The 20,585-nt window shown below is 40.2% G+C and overlaps 1 protein-coding gene across 2 annotated transcripts in view; it reads right to left on the bottom strand.

Moving 5' to 3' along the window:
• The window catches only part of pex1 (peroxisomal biogenesis factor 1), a 104,499-nt gene that overhangs the window by 71,989 nt on the left and 11,925 nt on the right, over positions 1 to 20,585 (bottom strand). For both annotated transcript variants that reach the window (XM_073024584.1, XM_073024583.1), the window contains exons 5-9: positions 15,485 to 16,200; positions 11,507 to 11,626; positions 8,100 to 8,223; positions 6,810 to 6,919; positions 3,725 to 3,819 (exon numbers count right to left, since the gene is read on the bottom strand). In XM_073024584.1, the coding sequence (XP_072880685.1) occupies positions 3,725 to 3,819; positions 6,810 to 6,919; positions 8,100 to 8,223; positions 11,507 to 11,626; positions 15,485 to 16,200 (1,165 nt within the window). The remainder of the gene's footprint in view (positions 1 to 3,724; positions 3,820 to 6,809; positions 6,920 to 8,099; positions 8,224 to 11,506; positions 11,627 to 15,484; positions 16,201 to 20,585) is intronic.

The raw sequence follows: 20,585 nt of genomic DNA, 5'->3' as shown, positions 1-20,585 counted from the left end.
ACTCATCTTGGGTGTGACTACAACCAGACGGTCATGGGTTTAAAGATGAAAAGTGAAATGTTTAAGGGGAACATGAGGGGAAACTTCTTCACTCAGACTGTGGTGAGAGTGTTGAATGAGCTGTCAGTATCAAGTGGTGTGTGCGAGTTTGATTTGAATGTTTAAGTGAAATTTGGATAGGTACCTGTACAGGAGGGGTATGGAGGGCTATGATCCCGGTGTAGGCAGTTGAAATGGCTTGGCACAGACTAGATGGGCCAAAAAGTCTGTTTCTGCACTTTACTTTTCTATGACTCTATAACACAAGGTTTGGCAAATGCCTTGTACTTTGCTGGCAGGAAAGCAAGACATAATTCATTTTAAAAGTGCTGACACCAAATGTAATTAATGTACAAGTGCTCAGAACAAAAACATACCTTTCTTGCCAATATAATACTATTGTGTTCTAGAGCATGTTGTAACTTAGAAACTGACATACCGATTGTGTTTTTAATGCTGAGAACAAAGAACATAGAAATCTACAGCACATTACAGGCCCTTCGGCCCACAACGCTGTACCAACCATGTAACCTACTCTAGAAACTACCTAGAATTTCCTTAGTGCATAACCCTCTTATTTTTCTAAGCTCCATATACCTATCTAAGAGGCTCTTAAAAGACCCTACTGTATCCGCAAAGTATACTTAGAATGTTTTTAAGTGTTGGAGAAGTCTGCAGCAAAGAGACGCAGATTATGAAGTTGTAGAGATGACTAGACAATGGGGTGATCCGTTGGGGCACCCTTTGAGAGAAAGGTAATGCAGTCTGATCTGACCAGAATGAACATTAAATTTTCCTGAATGCTATTGGTATTGCTTTGCTTTGGAAATTGAAGAAGAAAAAACAGTTTATCAAGGAAGAAAGACATGTAGCAAGGCAAATATAGCTCCTCCTCGTTTAATGAAGGATACTTCTGATGCCAATATTTCTGATTGATCTGCCAACCTTGTGCCTCTCGTTGTCATTCTGGAGTCATGCAGTCCTTTCATGTGCCATCTCTTAATCTCTTCTGATGTTTGTTCTTTGTCTCTGATCTTGGAGACGTGCATTTCTCAGCTCCTTTGTCTCTTCCTCTCTCCTCCTCCTGTGCCTGTTGTTGTCATTCTGGAGACGTGCATGCCTCTCCTCCTGTCTCTTCTTCTCTCATCTTTTTTGTCCTGACTCTTTGATCCTGGAGTCGTGCAGCCCTGGCCTCATCTGATTCTTGTTCTCTCCCTCTCCTTGCCACTTCCCAATGACGTTTGACGTCATCTCTTGACCATAATGTCTCCCTTCTCTTTCCACGCGGCATAATTAGGCTGACCATATTTTTTTTTACCCTAATGCTAGATAGAAGATACGAAGCAGTAATACCAGAGGAAGCCAATTATTCTTGATGATGTTGTTGGTGCTCTCCTAAATGGACGTGATATAGTCACCGCTGTCCTTTGACTGCAGCAAAGGGTTTTATGGGTGTCTCGAAGTACATCATTATGGGATGTTATGTTGTTATGTCATGCTTAAATTTAGAGAAGATCTGATGTTCGGTTTTCAAACCTAGTCAAGACTTTTATACATTGTGGGGACCATTTTTGACTTATTTTCAAAGCCTTTGATTTGTTGTAAAAGTACAGATGGTGGCTAATAATATATTTTATTATATGATAAGGGATTTCCCCCCTTTTTTCTTGCTTTTCTTAACAGCTCTGACTTTGGTAGAGGGTTTAAATTTTTTTTCTGTATAACAAAATTATATTCCAATATTATGATTTAATTTAATTTTTATGAATACAGGGTTTTGTGATTGCAACTGTATTTTTAATTCAATGTATCTAGATCTAGGCCTCATATGGAGCCAGTGATCATTAATGGAGAATGTGTGGAGCAGGTTAAGACCTACAAGTATCTGGGAGTACAGTTAGACGAGAAGCTAGACTGGACTGCCAACACAGATGCCTTGTGCAGGAAGGCACAGAGTCGACTGTAATTCCTAAGAAGGTTGGCGTCATTCAATGTCTGTAGTGAGATGCTGAAGATGTTCTATAGGTCAGTTGTGGAGAGCGCCCTCTTCTTTGTGGTGGCGTGTTGGGGAGGAAGCATTAAGAAGAGGGACGCCTCACGTCTTAATAAGCTGGTAAGGAAGGCGGGCTCTGTCGTGGGCAAAGTACTGGAGGGTTTAACATCGGTAGCTGAGCGAAGGGCGCTGAGTAGGCTACGGTCAATTATGGAAAACTCTGAACATCCTCTACATAGCACCATCCAGAGACAGAGAAGCAGTTTCAGCGACAGGTTACTATCGATGCAATGCTCCTCAGACAGGATGAAGAGATCAATACTCCCCAATGCCATTAGGCTTTACAATTCTACCGCCAGGACTTAAGAACTTTTTAAAAGCTATTATTAATGCTTTTTGAGATAGTGATTTAGATGCATATCATATTTTTTTTACTGAGTTAAGTATTGTATGTAATTAGTTTTGCTACAACAAGTGTATGGGACATTGGAAAAAAAAGTTGAATTTCCCCATGGGGATGAATAAAGTATCTATCTATCTATCTATTTGGTACCCTTTTTTGACTTATAATATGTATTTTCTTGTACTCTATTCCTTTATGCAGAAACTGATAAAAAATATTGAAAGAGAAGTATGTGATTACAATAAGATTTAATGATCTCTGATTGATGGTTGGCGGTTAGATCCGTCCCAATCCTACACATGCTGATGGCGATATGCGACCGCTCGAAATAGAGCTGCCCTGCCCTTTTGCTCCAGTTGGTGTCACTGCTGAGGCTGGCCATGTGCATACGTCGTGGTGTCGCGTCCCGATTTCCATGATGGTAGATCGCCTCTCAGGTGAAGGCGAGCCTGTTAATTTTGGTGAATGAGCAATTTTATACAAATCTATAACCCTGAACTTTGCCTGCACTCTGTAAGTTAGCACATTTTAAGTCGATTTAGCCAAAAACAGTGCCGCTGTAATGCACAGTTTGCACTAATTGGAGGTCACAAACAGACAAAGCATGAGAGTTTTAGTAGTACATAGATGGAGGAATGGAGTAGTTGTCAGCTGCATGCAAAAGATTCGGAATAGGACATGAGAGGCACTCTGGAGAAATCAGACAGGGGTACACAGCAGCCTTAGATCCCATATCACCAGGTTCAGGAACAGTCACTGCCCAACAACCATTAGGGTCCTGAACCAGTGTGGATAACTTCAACCCTGAACTGATTCCACAACTTTCAACAATTCTACAACTCAATTTCTCAGTGCTATTTACTAATTATTATTTGTTTTTTTTTTGTATTTACACAATTTGCCTTCTTTTGCACATTGTGTGTAGTTTTGCTGATTCTACTGCACTTCTTTGTTCTACTGTGAATGCCTGCAAGAAAATGAATCTCAGGGTAGCATATGGTGACATATACAGTAGGTACTTTCTTGATAAATTCGCTTTGAACTAACTGCAGGATACATTCATAGGTCCTAACTAGTAAGCTTGGAAGTCAAACAGAGGCAGAAAGACATGACACAAAGACTAGAAACTGTGAATAAATTATGCAAATAGGCCAGTACTGAAAATAACATTGAAGCCATTAGTTACAAATTAAAAAGAGACTTTCCTATCCTTGCACTGGTGTCCCTTGGCATCGAGGTGGTTTAAATGTGGAAAAATACTACAAATGAAAACTGAATAAAATTCTTACCCTAAGCAACTGAATTTGTAAAATGGAAGCATCTGGTCAAGATCATTCAGAGTCCTGACTTGAGTGGAGTCCTTCACCAGAGGCTGTAGAATCACCTTTGCAGAAAGCAGCAGAGTTCATCATAAACACAAGAGATTCTGAAGATGCTGGAAATCTTCCAGCAACACACATAACAAAAGTTAATCATTGTATTAAAATATCAAGATACAAATGACAGCTTATAGACGGCTACACTGATTCTTTTTCACATTTTCATTAGTGTACAATAAAGGTTTACAAAATTATACGTCCATTACAAACACAGCTGCAAATGACCTGGCAAGATTAAATTTTTCTAATAATAAACTAATCCAAATAATTCATCCATCATTCAAGCAGGAATTTACTCGTACAGCAAAAATATCTTCAAGTGCATAGAAGGAGAAATTATATCGAACAAGAATTGATTCTAGTCCACAAAGATAATTAAATCATGAAAGTGATGAAAAGTTGCTGAGGAACTATGGAGAAATATGTGAATCATCTTGGGTATTCCTCAGATAGAAAGTAAACAGCAATGCATTTATGTTGACAGGGAGTCATTTCTTTTTCAATACCCTCTACATACTGGCAGCAGTGTGATGCACTTTCAACATTCGGGAGGATTACAAGTAAGAGGTACAAAGCTATCTGAGGTACACTAGATCTTGTGGAATTGCATCCTGGATTTCCTCAGTAGCAGACTCCAGTCAGTTCAGATTGGCAACAACATTTCCTGCACAAGTCTCATCAGCACAGGAGTACCACAAGGAAATGTGTATAGCCCCTCCGGCTCTACTTGCTTTACACCTATGACTGGGCGGCTAAGCACAGCTCCAACACCATATACAAGTTTGCTAATGACTCCACTGTTGTGGGCTGTATCAAAGGGGGTGATGAATCAGCATACAGGAAGGAGACCAAAAATTTGGCTGAGGGGTGTAATAACGACAACCTCCGGAGCTGATATCTGTTATTTGTTAAGCGGGGTGCCATGCACAATCCTAATCTGATGAAAAACAGACATGGGAGCACGGAGAAACATCTGGAAATCTCCAGGAAGGCCTTCTTCGTTGCCGCTGCTGTTGTGAGGTCCGGGTCTCTGCTGAGAAGAACAGGCCCCCAGTCCTTGGGGTTGCGTTGCCAATGGCCATTGGCGGGGGTGTCCTAGTGCGCTCGGCAGAGGATGGTGCTCAGAGAGGCTGTGCCAGAGGGGATGGTCAGAGGCTCGGAGGTTCGGCGGATTCGGAGTCCACTGCGGTCGGGGTGCTTTCACTGTATGCTGCGTCTGCAAGGCTGGGTCCGATGGAGCTTTCATTATGTGCTGCGTCTGCGAGGCTGAGTCTGGCGCCGTGGAAGTCCATAGCAGTGGTATTCCCTTCTGCCGCCTGTGTGGGATGACGAGTCTATCGGGACCTTGAGGACTTGTGGAAACTGTGTGGTGGTTTCTTTCGAACTTATAGTCTTTTAACATCTTTGGACTATTTTTACTGTGCTCATAGTCTGTTTTTTTAATCAATTATGGTATTGTCTGCACTGTTGGAACTATATGTTAACTATAACTATATGTAACTATGTGGTTTTGTGTAGGTCTTGTAGCTTTAGTTTTTGGTTTGTTGGGTCGTAGAGTTGGTCTCTTGACTTGGTGTGTCTGGGTAGTCTTGTTTAGTCTGGTGACTTTGGAGCTCCTTTCTGGGGAACACGCTAAGATGGTAGCGCAATATTAATACGCAGCAGGCTCTCCGAACTCTGGATTTGGAGATTACCAAACATTATGTGGATGTTCTGGTGTAGTCTGTTTTGTTGTGTGCTTTTGTGATATCATTCTGGAGGAATGTCGTCTCATTTTTTAACTGCATTGCATTTGTGGTTTCTAAATGATAATAAACTGAAACTGAACTGAACTCAATGTCAATAAGACCTAGGAACTGATTGCAGACTTGAGGAGAGGAAACCAGAGGTTCATGAGCCAGTAATCATCAGAGGATCAGAACTGAAGAGGGTCAGTAACTTTAAATTCCTAGGTGTCACCATCTTAGAAGACCAGTCCTGGACCCATCATATAATTGTGAAAAAAGCACAACAGCGACTCTACTTCCTCAGGAGTCTGCGGAGATTCCAAGTCATCAAAAACCCAGGCAAACTTCTATAGATGAGTGGTGGAAAGTGTGCTGACTGGCTACATTACAGCCTGGTATGGGAACACCAATGCCTTTGAATGGAAAATCCTGAAGAAGGTAGTGAATTCAGCCCAGTACATCAAGGGTAAAGCCCTCCTAACTATTGTACATATCTACATGAAACACTGCCGTAGAAAAGCAGCATCCATCTTCAAAGATCCTGACCACCCAGGTCATGCTCTTTTCTCATTGCTACCATTAGATAGAAGGTACAAGTGCCTCAGGACTCACACCACCAGGTTCAAGAACAGTTACTACCCCTCAACCATCAGGCTTTTGATCCAAAGGAGATAAGTACACTCATTCTATTTTTGGAGTTCACACAACCGATGGTCTCACTTTACGGACTCTTTATCTAGTTATTTCATGGACTTCGTACTCGTTATTTGTTGCTATTTATTTATATTTGCATTTGCACAGTTTGCTATTTAGTTCACAATTACTGTTATATAAATTTGCTAAGTATGCCCACAGAAAAAGAATCTCAGGATTGTATCTGGTGACATGTATTCTGTTAATAAATTTTACTTTGAACTTTTGGCTCTATACCTATTCTAAACTATACCATTACTGAGAGGGGTTTAACTTGTGTTATTTTGAATTGCACCAAGTCTTATAAATATACATGCCTCAAATTAAAGATAAAGATTAGCTTTATTTGTCAAATCTGCACTGAAGCATACAGTGAAATGCATCACTTGCATCAAGTTAGATCAGTGAGAATTGTGCTAGGAAGCCCACAGGTGTCACCAAGCTTCAAGCAGCAACACAGCATGCTTATAATTTACTGACCCTAACCTGCAGGTTTTTGTAGTGTGGGAGGAAACTGGAGCACTACAAAGAGAAGTTTACAGGAGGTGTATAACCAGAGGGTATCGAATATTTACCTTTATATCAACTTCGTTAATTACACTGGGATACAATAAAAAGCATTCATTCTCTTCAGCTTTTGACTTGCCTATAACTTGTTCGACAAACAGCATAAATTCAGTCTCACCTGCAATATAAAGTGATAGAATCATCTTATTGTTTTGACATTTAAAATTACCACCAACTTGCCTACCTAAACATACCTGAACTTTTCCACAAATATAAAGGATACATAGGTGGTTGTCTTGCATCTTCTTGGCAGGCAATGAACAAGATGAGAGAGTAACTTATCCATCGATTCCCCCTCTACTCTTCACCTTCCTATCACCTCCCTCAATGCACCTGTTTCCCCTTCTCCTACGGTTCACTCTCCTCCCCCATCAGGTTCCACCTACTCCCAACCTTGACCTTTCCCACCCACCTTGCTTCACCTATCACCTTCTAGCTAGCCTCCTTCCCCTCCCCCCCACCATCTTACTCTGCTGTCTTCTCCCTTCCTGTCCAGTCTTGAGGAAGGGTCTTGATTAGAAACATCAACTGTTTATTAATTTCTATAGATACAGCCTCACCTACTGAGTTCCTCCAGCGTTTTGTGTGTGTTGTTAATAATTTATAAATTAGATCAAGGTTCTGTTATTAATAATTTTTGTTACATTATATTTGGCACTTCATCAGCTGAAAAAAAGTCTGAACTCGATCACAAAAACACACAAGGAAAAACCAGAAGTCAGTCATCCAAAGTTAAAAATGAGAATTCTGCCGTACAAAATGACATTGAAAATGACATTAGCACATCAAGATACCACAATCAACATTATTAAGGGTGGCCTAACGATAACAGGACAGTGGCCCTTGGTGGGGGGGGGCTTTGATTTCCAAAGGATGACACATCATTCTGATACCAATACACCTTAATTAACTCCAGCTTAAAATAATCTCAGATAAATGCAGTGTCATCATAATCACAATACACTGATTCTGATTTGTATTAAACATTATTTGTTTCAAATCAATACAGGTAAAAATTTGGACATTATGTAATAGTAAGTGCTATAACATGAAATTAATGTTAATAATAGTATTCAGCATTCAAATAAACCTTTTGTTCAGATGAATTTTCATTTGTACATTTGTATGATGGTGATAATGCAAGATTAATGTAATTATTTTTACAGAGGGAGTTTACTTTAATATTATATATATATATATATCTTGGCAGTGTTATTAAACCTGATTCTGATTCTAAAGCAAAATAAATAAATCTTCTAGCATCCCAGCTTAAGATAATGCCAACACTCATTACTTACGTCCAGCAACTTCTATTTCCACCAGATTTGATAACGCTGCAAAAAATGGGAAATCATCAGAGCTCACATTACTGAGCCATGAAACAAAGGAGGATTTAACATCATCGGCTTTCATCTTCTCTGGCTGAAAAATAAAAATAAATTAATTTCCTAAAATTCAGACTTCTGAAGTATATTGGAATACTTATTTAGAAGCCAAATATTTCAATTCATTTTGTATAGTTCTGTTGTGTATAATAATTTAGTATCATTTCAACTTCACTGAAAGTATTTCAGAAATCATGCAGTTCAAGTAGAAAGATTTAACCATGAATATTCATCTCAGTTACAAACTGTTATACATTTACATATTTTAACCACATATATTTAAAGCCCAGAAGAAGTTGGCCATTTTCTTTCCAATTAGATCTCCTTTCTTGATTCTGAAGATTGCTCAAAACAATACAATTTTACAGTTTCAAATACAACTTACCAGAAAGCTTTCACAGCTTTCAAAGAACATTTTAGACACAATAAAATGACATATTAATGAAAAAATGGAATTTCATACAAGTGGCCATGAAATTAAACTTATAACCCAGCTTCTGGGGTTCCCAACATTTTTTATGCCATGGACCAAAACCATTAAGCAAAGGTCCATGGACTCCAGGTTGGGAACCTCTGAATTAAATGACATAAACCATGGTAAAAATGACTTCATCTGTAGATAGATAGATAGATATTTTATTCATCCCCATGGGGAAATTCAACTTTTTTCCAATGTCCCATACACTTGCTGTAGCAAAACTAATTACATACAATACTTAACTCAGTAAAAAAATATGATATGCATCTAAATCACCGTCTCAAAAAGCATTAATAGCTTTTAAAAAGTTCTTAAGTCCTGGCGGTAGAATTGTAAAGCCTAATGGCATTGGGGAGTATTGACCTCTTCATCCTGTCTGAGGAGCATTGCATTGATAGTAACCTGTCACTGAAACTGCTTCTCTGTCTCTGGATGGTGCTATGTAGAGGATGTTCAGAGTTATCCATAATTGACCGTAGCCTACTCAGCACCCTTCGCTCAGCTACCGATGTTAAACTCTCCAGTCCTTTGCCCACGACAGAGCCCGCCTTCCTTACCAGCTTATTAAGACGTGAGGCGTCCCTCTTCTTAATGCTTCCTCCCCAACACGCCACCACAAAGAAGAGGGCGCTCTCCACAACTGACCTATAGAACATCTTCAGCATCTCACTGCAGACATTGAATGACGCCAACCTTCTTAGGAAGTACATTCGACTCTGTGCCTTCCTGCACAAGGCATCTGTGTTGGCAGTCCAGTCAAGCTTCTCGTCTAACTGTACTCCCAGATACTTGTAGGTCTTAACCTGCTCCACACGTTCTCCATTAATGATCACTGGCTCCATATGGGGCCTAGACCTCCTAAAGTCCACCACCATCTCCTTGGTCTTGGTGATATTGAGACGCAGGTAGTTTGAGTTGCACCATATCACAAAGTCCTGTATCAGTTTCCTATACTCCTCCTCCTGTCCATTCCTGACACACCCCACTATGGCCGTGTCATCAGCGAACTTCTGCACATGGCAGGACTCTGAGTTATATTGGAAGTCTGATGTGTACAGGGTGAACAGGACCGGAGAGAGTACGGTTCCCTGCGGCGCCCCTGTGCTGCTGACCACCGTGTCAGACCTACAGTCTCCCAACCGCACATACTGAGGTCTATCTGTCAAGTAGTCCACTATCCAATCCACCATGTGAGTTTTCTTTAAATATGATTCGCGATCTATTGGAGATTAAAATGGAGGTTACAATTACAGTTGTAATGATGATTTGTTTCATGAAACAAACCTAACTTTCCTCCAAAATATAAAAAAAATCTCTTAAAACAATTGATCTGTAAACTTCTCAGCAGTAATTCTGTGAGGAGTGATTTGATGGCTCTGCGTCTCTACTAGCTGGAGTTTGAAAAAATGTGCCGAATCTCATTCAAATTTATCAAATATTGAAAACCCAAAATAGAGTGGATGTAGACAGGATGCTTCCTATAGTGGGGGAGTCTAGGACAAAAGGGCACAGCCTCAGCATACAGGACGTTCCTTTACAACAGGGATGAGGAGGAATTTCTTTAACCAGAGGGTGGGGAATCCATGGAATTCAATGCCACAGACAGCTGTGGAGGCCAAGTCATTGGGTATATTTAATGTGGAGGCTGATGGGTTTTGATTCTCTTCTTGCTAAAAGAGAGGTAAAAACTAAAACCTGTAGGTTAGGAATATTTAAAGTTATATCTTCATTTGCAAGGCAGTAAGGGGATTTGGGTCAAATTGGACCCTAAAAAGTTGTAAGGTATGGAATACTGCCCGCCAAGACTTTTCAATTTTAGGGCAAAACCAAATCATATGAATTAAAGAGGCATCAGCAGAGTTGCATTTATTACAAAGTGGAGAAACATTCGGATAAAAACTGGACAGCTTCTGTTTAGAAATGCAAGCTCTATGCACCACTTTAAATTGTAGAAGAGAAGGACAAGCACAGAAAGATGATTTATTAACCCGTTTAAGAATTTTATTCCATCTATCATCAGAAATCTGACAATTTAGGTCATCCTCCCAAGCTTTTTTTATTTTATCTAAAAAGTCTACCCCTCCTACACATCTTCAATGGCTACGTGATATTATGTCTTATTTAAATTTAGAAAAGATCCGCTGTTCAGTCTTAAATTCGAAACAATCTTTTTATGATATCTGGGGACCTTTCCTAAATTACTTTTCCAATTTATAAAGTTTAACAGTGCACAGACTTTTATGTATATTTTTATCTTCTCTTCTTAAGCGAATATGTTTTTTTTCTCATTATCCATTATCATCCATCAGCTTTTTTCTTTGGTAGTTGGTAGGGGGTTGACTTTTTTTTATATAAAAAATTTATTTTATGATGTATGACTTATCTTTAAATTTTTGATTACAGAGTGGTATACCTTTATGTGTTATGCTATAACATTTTGATCAATTTTATTACAATATATGAATGTACACAAGCCATGTTGAGATGTATCTATGTGCTGCACTCTGTAAATCTTGTTTTTTTCTTCTGAATAAAAATATTGTAAAATGAAAGGTTTTGATTAGTCAGGGCATGACTAAGGTTGCATGGAGAAGGCAGGAGAATGAGGTTGAAAGGGATAATAAACCAGCTGTAATGAATGACAGAGAAGATTTGAAATACACAATGGACGAATACTGCTCCTACGTCTAACTGTCTTATTCAGTGCAGTAATCACTGGCTAAAGAACAGAGTGAGCAGGATTTTGACAGTGGTTACTTTTCTGATCTCTTATTTGGAGAAGAAAATGATTCAATTTCAGAGGGGAAATTTAAATACCACTATTTCTGATAGCATCACTCACCAGTCTTTGCATTGGCTGCAACCGAATACTGGTAGGAAGAAGAGGATGTAATTTTAATGAAGTTATCCTAACAGCAGCAGATGCCTCCACTTTCAACTTCTTCCTCAATCCATCTGGAATCTAATAAAAGAAAACTGATATTAAGTAAAATATTGAAGCATATCATTATAGTTGGTTTTATTTTTGTTATATAAACACTTTAAGGTCACTAGCTTTCCCAGCTTAGAATGTCCTGAGGGCATTTTACACAATATGCAGTCAAATTCATCTTTGATATATAGACTTAGTGGTCACTTTTTTTTTTTAGGTAGAGGAATGCAACCTGGTGTGGTCTTCTGCTGCTACAGCCCATACACTTCAAGATTCAACATGTTGTGTAATCAAAGATGTTCCTCTGCTCACCACTGTCATAACACAGGGTTATTTGAGTTACAGTCACCTTCCTGTCAGCTTGAACCAGTCTGGCCATTCTCCTCTGACTTCCCTCATTAACAAGATGGTTTCACCACAGAACTGCCACTCACTGGACTTTTTTTTTATCTTTTTGCACCATTCTCTGTAAACGCTAGGAACTGTTGTGTGTGAAAATCCCAGGAGACCAGCAGTTTGAGATACTCAAACCACCCCAACTGGCACCAACAATCATTCCACAGTCAAAGTCACTTAGATCACATTTCCTCCCCATTCTGTTGTTTGGTCTGAACAACAACTGAACCATTTGACCAAGTCTGCATGCTTTTATGCATTGAATTCCTGTCACATGATTAGCTGATCAGATAATCGAGAAGGTGTACACGTGTCCCTAATGGCATGTAGTATCTGAGGAACATATATATTTTAAATGATTACCATTACAGGTAGCAAAGAATGTATCTGACATTTAATCTCACTAAATTAAGATTTTTTTCTGTGCCACATCAAAAAGATCAACACTACCCTGGGGAAATGAAATAATGGCATGGTAGCATAGCAGCTAGCACATCACTTAATGCAAGTGTATGTTTTGATGCAATCAAAAGACATCCCAGTTCGGGTTAGTAGGTTGGGGGCTTCTGCGAAGCATGTTGACACTTGCAGGCTGGTCCCAATACATCCTCACTGATTAGATTTGATGCAAACAATGCATTTCTCTCACAAACAAGAGAAAATCTGCAGATGCTGCAAATCCGAGCAACACACACACAAAATGCTGGAGGAACTCAGCAGGCCAGGCAGCATCTATTAAAATGAGTACAGTCCTGCCGAAGGGGTTCAGCGGCCCAAAACATCGACTATACTGTTTTCCATAGATGCTGCCTGGCCTGCTGAGTTCCATAAGACCATAAAATATAGGAACAGAAGTAGGCCATTTGGCCCAACAAGTCTGCTCCACCAATCAGGGGGCTGATCCAATTTTCTAGTCATCCCCACTCCCCAGCTTTCACTCCATACCCTTTGATGCCCTGGCAAATCAAGAACCTATCTACATCTACCTTATGGTAGATACACCCATGGCCTAGCTTCCACAGCCGCTCATGGCAACAAATTCCAGCATTTTGTATGTGTTGCAATACATTTCACTGCATGCTTTGATCTACATGTGACAAATAAAGCTAATCTTTATCTTGGTATCTTTGGAAATATGCAAATATTTCACAGTTAATTATTGCTGAAACACTGACTTTGCAACTGTATATAGCACAGCTTTTAATAGTTTTTATCATCATTTGAACAACTGAGTGTTACCATAGTTTAATAACAAGGTGCTGCAATTATTTTAACTGGAGTATCAGTCTAATTAATGAAGTCAAACAAAAATGGATTCAAAAGGAAAAACAGAAACAAAGACTATAGCACTGACAAAATCTCTTAACATACTGTGCTGCCCTGTGTTTTAAACACATTTGTTAAAAAAAATGAATCCCACAAAGACAAGAAATTACAATTTCAACAACTAAACAAATAGTGGTAATATAATTTATGTTATACTAGTCATGTTTTTATAATAAAGTAAAAGTGAATCTTTATGCAGAATAGAATTGAGAACTATGGCACTTAGACCATAATTGGAATATTGTGTCCTGTTCTGCTTGCCTCATTATAAAAGGATATGGAAATTTAAAGAGTGTGCAGATGAGATTTACCAAGATGCTGCCTGGATCAGAGAGCTTCTGAGGATAGGTTGAGTAAGCTAGGGCTTTTCTGTTTGGAGTGAAGAAGGATGAGAGGTGACAAGATGAAGGTGTACACAAGGAAGTATTGATTGAGTGGCCAGCCAGAGAATTTTTCCAGGGTGGAAATGGCTAATATGAAGGGGCATAATTCATATTATGCTCATAACCAATCAAGAGAAGATGCAATAGCCACAGCTCTACACACCGTCCTTACACGTCTGGAGAAGAAGGACGCTTATGTGAGAATGCTGTTCTTGGACTACAGGTCAGCATTCAACACCATCATTCCCTCCAGGCTCGACAAGAAGCTCAGAGACCTTGGCCTTCACCCTGCCTTGTGCAACTGGATCCTGGACTTCCTGTTGAATTGTCGGCAGCTGGCAAGAGTAGGCTCTCTCACCTCTGCCCCTCTGACACTCAACATAGGTGCCCCTCAGAACTGTGTCCTAATCTCCCTCCTTTACTCTGTATACCCATGACTGTGTCGCCACCCACAGCTCCAATCTACTAATTAAATTCACTGACGATACCACATTGATTGGCCTAATCTTAAATAATAACGAGGCAGCCTACAGAGAAGAACTCATCACCCTGACACAGTGGTGTCAAGAAAACAACCTCTCCTTTAATGTCGAAAAAACAAAGGAGCTGGTTGTGGATTATAGGAGAAATGGAGACAGGCTAGCCCCTATTGCCATCAGTGAATCTGGGGATGAGAGAATAAACAGAATAAACATGTGTATGTTCCTCGGCATACACATCACCGAGGATCTCATGTGGTCTGTACATACAGACTGTGTGGTGAAAAAAGCACAGCAGCACCTCTTTCACCTCAGATGGTTGAAGAATGGGCCCCCAAATCCTAAGAACTTTCTACAGGGACACAATTGAGAGCATTCTGACTGGCTGCATCACTGCCTGCTATGGGAACTGTACTGCCCCCCATCGCAGGGCTCTGCAGAAAGCGCATCTGTAGATTTGATCTTCCCACGATTCAGGACATTTGCAAAAACAGGTGTGTAAAAAGGGCCCAAAGGATCATTAGGGACCTGAGCAACCCCAACCACAAACCGCTCCATTTGCTACCATCTGGGAAACAGTACCTCAGCATAAAAGCCAGGACCAAGAGGCTTCTTCCACCAGACCATCAGACTGATTAATTCATGCTGATACAATTTTATTTCTATGTTATAATGACTATCCTGTTGTACAAACTATTTATTACAAATTACTATAAATTGCATATTTTGACAGAAACATAATGTAAAGATTTTTACTCATGTATGTGAGGTATGTAAGTAATAAAGTCAATTCAATTCAATTAAGGTGTTTAGAAGAAAGCGTAGGGGGCAATGTCATAGGCAGTTTTTTTTATATAGAGTGGCGGGTGTGTGGAATGTCTGCCATGGGGCGGCAGTAAAGGCAGATTATTAGAGATGTTTAAGAGTCTCTCAGATGGTCACATGAATGATAGAAAAAACATGGGAGGATTCTGTAGGAGGGAAGGATTAAATTGATCTTAGAAGAGGTTAAAAGATTGGCACAACATCATGGGGCACAGCTGTAATTCTATGTTCTCTAACTGGCACATTCCAATAAATGACACTTCAGAGGGATTAGTTGGGGTGATGGAGGGAGAGCAACCACACTGACAACATTTGATTAAAAGGCAGCTGTCAAGTCCAGTACCTGACATTAATGGAGTTTTTACTGTTCAGTGCTTTGCTCTAATTAACTAACACCTTGTCAATAGTCTAGTTAAACAATGAAAATCAGTGAAAAATAAACACTTCAGAGAAAAAAAGTTGCAATTCACAATACTAACCCAAACTTTTCCAGCGTGAAAATTTGCAGATTTAAATGCTGATTGTTCACATCCATGAGTAATTACTTTAACGATGCAGGCTTCATTTTCTTCCGTTTTGATCGTTCTGGCTTTGGAGTCGCTTCCATCACTAATTGCATTTTTCCTCACTTGTGCACCTTGCTTGGACAATTCTTTATGTTGTCTGGGTGACAAAAGCTTTAAGAGTTTTCCATAAGCAATCTGCACATCACGACTGCTCAGAGTGAGTGCATCTCGATGATAAGGAAAGATATGAACTGTATCAGCCTGTCTTTGGTTCCATGGTAATGAGTGCTGTAGCTCTAAATCATAAGGAAATTCTTTACTTACTCTAAATATTGAATCTATTTCAATGGACTTCGAAAAGGTGCTTAAAAATTTATCTATGTCAATAGTTCTTGAAGGATGCTGTCCTGGAACTTCTAGATTTACAGCGAATATATTTTTTATCAAATGCCATATATTCGACATGACGTTTTGAGGCATCATTGTGTGTTCATACAAGCCTTTGGAACCATGCTCAATGCTAGGCTTCTCTCCTACATCAGAGTGCATTTTGTTACTGCTCGAGTTGAACTCTCCACTCACGTTGTTGCTTTCACCAGAACTTTCTTCCACATGTCGCACTTTGGGTGAGACAATGAGTTTAGTGAAGGGTTCCAACCTTCCATATGCAGCAGCAGGTGTTAAAGAGCCTAAACCAAAAAGAAAGATCATGTGGAAGAACTGTATTTATGTAATGCAGCCTCAAACCTGATGACATGAACACCGATTTCTCCAACTTCCATTCCCCATTCAGAATCACTTTCACTCCTTCTCATCTCCTCACTTGGTCATCACCTCCCTGTGGTTCCCCTCCTCCCCCCTTAAACCCATGGTCCACTCTCCTGCCCTAACAGATTCCATCTTCTTCAGCCCGTTACCTCTTCCACCTATACCTCACAGCTTCTCACTTCATCCCAACACCCACACTTGGCTTCACTATTGCCTACCAGCTTGTACTCCTTCCCTAACCCACCGTTTACTTTGGCTTCTGGTTGCCCAGTCCTGATGAAGGATGTTGGCCTGAAACATTAACTCTTTATTCCTTTCCATAGATGCTGCCTGACTTGCTGAGGTAGACACAAGAGCAGAATTAGGCCTTAGGCCCATTGAGTCTGCTCCGACATTCAATTAAGTCTGATCCTTTTTCTCCTCACCTTAACCCCACTCACCAGCCTTCTCCCCATAGCTTTTCATGCCATGTCCAATCAAGAACCTATCACTCTCTGCCTGAAATTCACCCAACAACCTGGCCTCCACAGCTGCCTCAGGTAACAAATTCCACAAAATCACCACCCTCTGGCTGAAGAAATTTCTCTGCATCTGTTTTAAATAGATGCCCCTCTATCCTGAGGCCGTGCCTTCTTCTCCAATACTCTCCCAACATGGGAAACATCCTTTCCATATCTACTTCATCTAGGCCTTTCAACGTTCAAAAGGTTTCAATGAAATCCTCCTCATTCTCCTAAATTCAAGTGAGTACTGAACCAGAGCCATGAAATGTTCCTTGTATGATAGCCCTTTCATTCCCAGAATCATCCTTGTGAACCTCTTCTGAACCCTCTCCAATGTCAGCTCATCTTTTCTTTGATAAGGAGCCCAAAACTGTTCATAATATTCAAGGTGAGGCCAATGCAGGACCTTATAAAAAGCGTCAGCATCACATCCCTGATCTTGTATCCTAGACTTCTTGAAATGAATGCTAACACTGCATTTGCCTTCCTCACCACCAATTCTACCTGCAAGTTAACCTTTAGGGTGTTCAGCACAATGACTCCCAAGTCCCATTACATCTCAGATTTTTAAATTTTCTCTCCGTTTAGAAAATAGTCCACACGTTTATTTAAGACCATAAGACATAGGAGCAGAATTAGGCCATTCAGCCCATCAAGTCTACTCCACCATTCCATCATGGCTGATCCCAGATCCCACTCAACCACATACATCTGTCTTCTTGCCATATCCTTTGATACCCTGACCGATCAGGAAACAACCAAACCCCACCTTAAATATACCTATTTGGCCTCCACTGCAGTCTGTGGCACAGCAGATCACCATGCTGTGGCTAAAAAAAATCCTCCTTAATTCTGTTCTAAAAGGTCACCCCTAAATTTTGAGGCTGTGCCCTCTAGTTCTGGATAGATAGATAGATAGATAGATACTTTATTCATCCCCATGGGGAAATTCAACTTTTTTTCCAATGTCCCATACACTTGCTGTAGCAAAACTAATTACATACAATACTTAACTCAGTAAAAAAAATATGATATGCATCTAAATTACCGTCTCAAAAAGCATTAATAGCTTTAAAAAGTTCTTAAGTCCTGGAGGTAGAATTGTAAAGCCTAATGGCATTGGGGAGTATTGACCTCTTCATCCTGTCTGAGGAGCATTGCATCGATAGTAACCTGTCACTGAAACTGCTTCTCTGTCTCTGGATGGTGCTATGTAGAGGATGTTCAGAGTTATCCATAATTGACCGTAGCCTACTTAGCGCCCTTCGTTCAGCTACCGATGTTAAACTCTCCAGTACTTTGCCCACGACAGAGCCCGCCTTCCTTACCAGCTTATCAAGACGTGAGGCGTCCCTCTTCTTAATGCTTCCTCCCCAACACGCCACCACAAAGAAGAGGGCGCTCTCCACAACTGACCTATAGAACATCTTCAGCATCTCACTACAGACATTGATACCACAACCATAAGAAACGTCCTCTCCACATCCATCCTATCAACATTCAGTAGGTTTCAATGATATCGCCACACATTCTTCTAAATTCCAGTAAGTACAGGCCCAAATCTTCATTCCTGGAATCATCCTCATGAACCTCCTCAGAACTCTCTCCAATGACAACACATCCTTTCTGAGATAGGGGGCCCAAAACTGTTGACAATACTCCAAGTGTGACCAGACTAGTGTCTTATAAAGCCTAAGCATTATCTCAGGCACACGAGTGAATCTGCAGATGCTGGAAATAAATCTGCAGATTTATTTATTTTAAGCATTATCTCCTTGTTTTTATATTCTATTCCCCTTGAGATAAATGCCAACATTGCATTTGTCTTCTTTATCACAGACTCAACCTGCAAATTAACCTTCTGGGAGTCTTGCACGAGAACTGCTAAGTCCCTCAGCACCTCAGATGTGTGAATTTTCTCCCCGCTTAGATAAGAGTCTGCACTATTGTTCCTTTTACCAAAATGCATTATCAAACATTTCACAACACTGTATTCCATCCGCCATTGTTTACCCATTCTTCAAATTTGTCTAAGTCTGGGTTCAAACACATTGCTTGCTCAGCACTACTTACCCCTCCACTTATTCACATATCATCTGCAAACATTGCCACAAAGCCATCAATTCCACTATCTAAATCACTGACAAACAATGTGAAAAGTAGTGGTCCCAATACTGACCCCTGAGGAACACTACTAGTCATCGGCAGCCAACCTGAAAAGGCCCTCTTTATTCCCACTCACTGCTTCCTTCCTGTCAGCCATTCTGCTATCCGTACCAGTACATTTCCTGTAATGCCACTGGATTTTATCTTGTTCAGTAGCCTCATGTGGCACCCTATCAAATGCCTTCTGAAAATCTAAGTAAATGACATCCACTGCCTCTCCTTTGTCCACCCTGCTTGTTACTTCCTCAAAGAACTCTAACAGATTTGTCAGGCAATATCTCCCGTGACAGAAACCATGCTGACTTTGATTATCATTAGTCTCCAATTACCCCTAAACCTCATCCCTAGTAATAGACTCCAGCAATTTCCCAACCACTGAGGTTAGGCTAACTGGCCTTTAATTTCCTTTCTTTTGCCTTCCTCCCTTCTTAAAGAGTGGAGTGACATTTGCAATCTTCCAGTCCTCTGGGGCCAAATCAGAATTAAGTGATTCTTGAAAGATCATGACCAATGCATCCAACATCTCTTCAGCAACCTCTCTCAGGACTCTGGGATGCAGTCCATCTGGTCCAAGTAAATTATCCACCTTAAGAACTTTATGTTTACCTAGCACTTTTTCCTTAGTAATAGCAATAGCACTCACTCCTACTCCCTGACACTCACAGACCTCTGATACACTGCTAGTGTCTTTCACAGTGAAGACTGATGTTAAGTACTCATCAAGTTCATCTAACATTTCTTTGTCCCCCATCACTACCTCACCAGCATCATCTCCCAGTCATCCAACATCAACCCTCACCTCCCTTTTACTCTTTATGTAACTGAAGAAACTTTTGGTATCCTGCTTTATACTATTGGCTAGTCTGCCCTCATATTTAATCTTTTCCCCCTTATAGCTTTTTTAGTTGCCTTTTGTTAGATTTTAAAATCTTCCAAGTCATCCAACTTCCCACTCACTTTTGTTACCTTACATACTTTGTCTTTTATGCAAACCTTAACTTCCCTACCAAAGTGCATGACCATGCATTTTCCAACATTATATTTCATTTCCTGCCGAAGGGTCTTGGCCTGAATTGTCAACTGTACTTTTTTCCATAGATGAGTTCCTCCAGCATTGTGTGTGTTACTTGGATTTCCAGCATCTGCAGTTTTTTTCTCGTTTGTGATTGCATTTCATTTGCCACTTCCTTGCCCATTCTCGTCACCTGCCTAAGTCCTTCTGTAGCCTACCCTTTCCTCACACTACCTGCCCCTCCACTAATGTTTGTATCATCTGCAAACTTGGCAACAAAGCCATCTATTCCATCATCTAAAGCACTGATATACAGTATAAAAAGCTGTCCCAAAACCTAACTCTATGGAACACCACTGGTCACTGGCAGCCAACCAGAAAATTTTTTTTTTTTTTATTCCCACTTGTTGCCTCCTATTAATCAGCCAATGCTCTAACCATGCCAATAACTTTCCTGTAATATCATGGGCTTTTAACTTGATAAGCTGACTCACGTGTGGCACGTTGTCAAAGGCCTTCTGAAAGTCCAATTACACAACATTTACTATATCCCCTTTATCTATCCTACTTGGAATCTCTTCAAAGAATTTCAACAGGTTCACCAGGCAAGATTTTCCCTTAAGAA

Source organism: Hemitrygon akajei, chromosome 20 (genome assembly GCF_048418815.1).
Source record: "Hemitrygon akajei chromosome 20, sHemAka1.3, whole genome shotgun sequence".
In the NCBI taxonomy this organism is placed as follows: Eukaryota; Metazoa; Chordata; class Chondrichthyes; order Myliobatiformes; family Dasyatidae; genus Hemitrygon; species Hemitrygon akajei.
The sequence above is the reverse complement of the archived record's forward strand: the minus strand, read 5'-3'. Positions and strand labels throughout refer to the sequence as shown.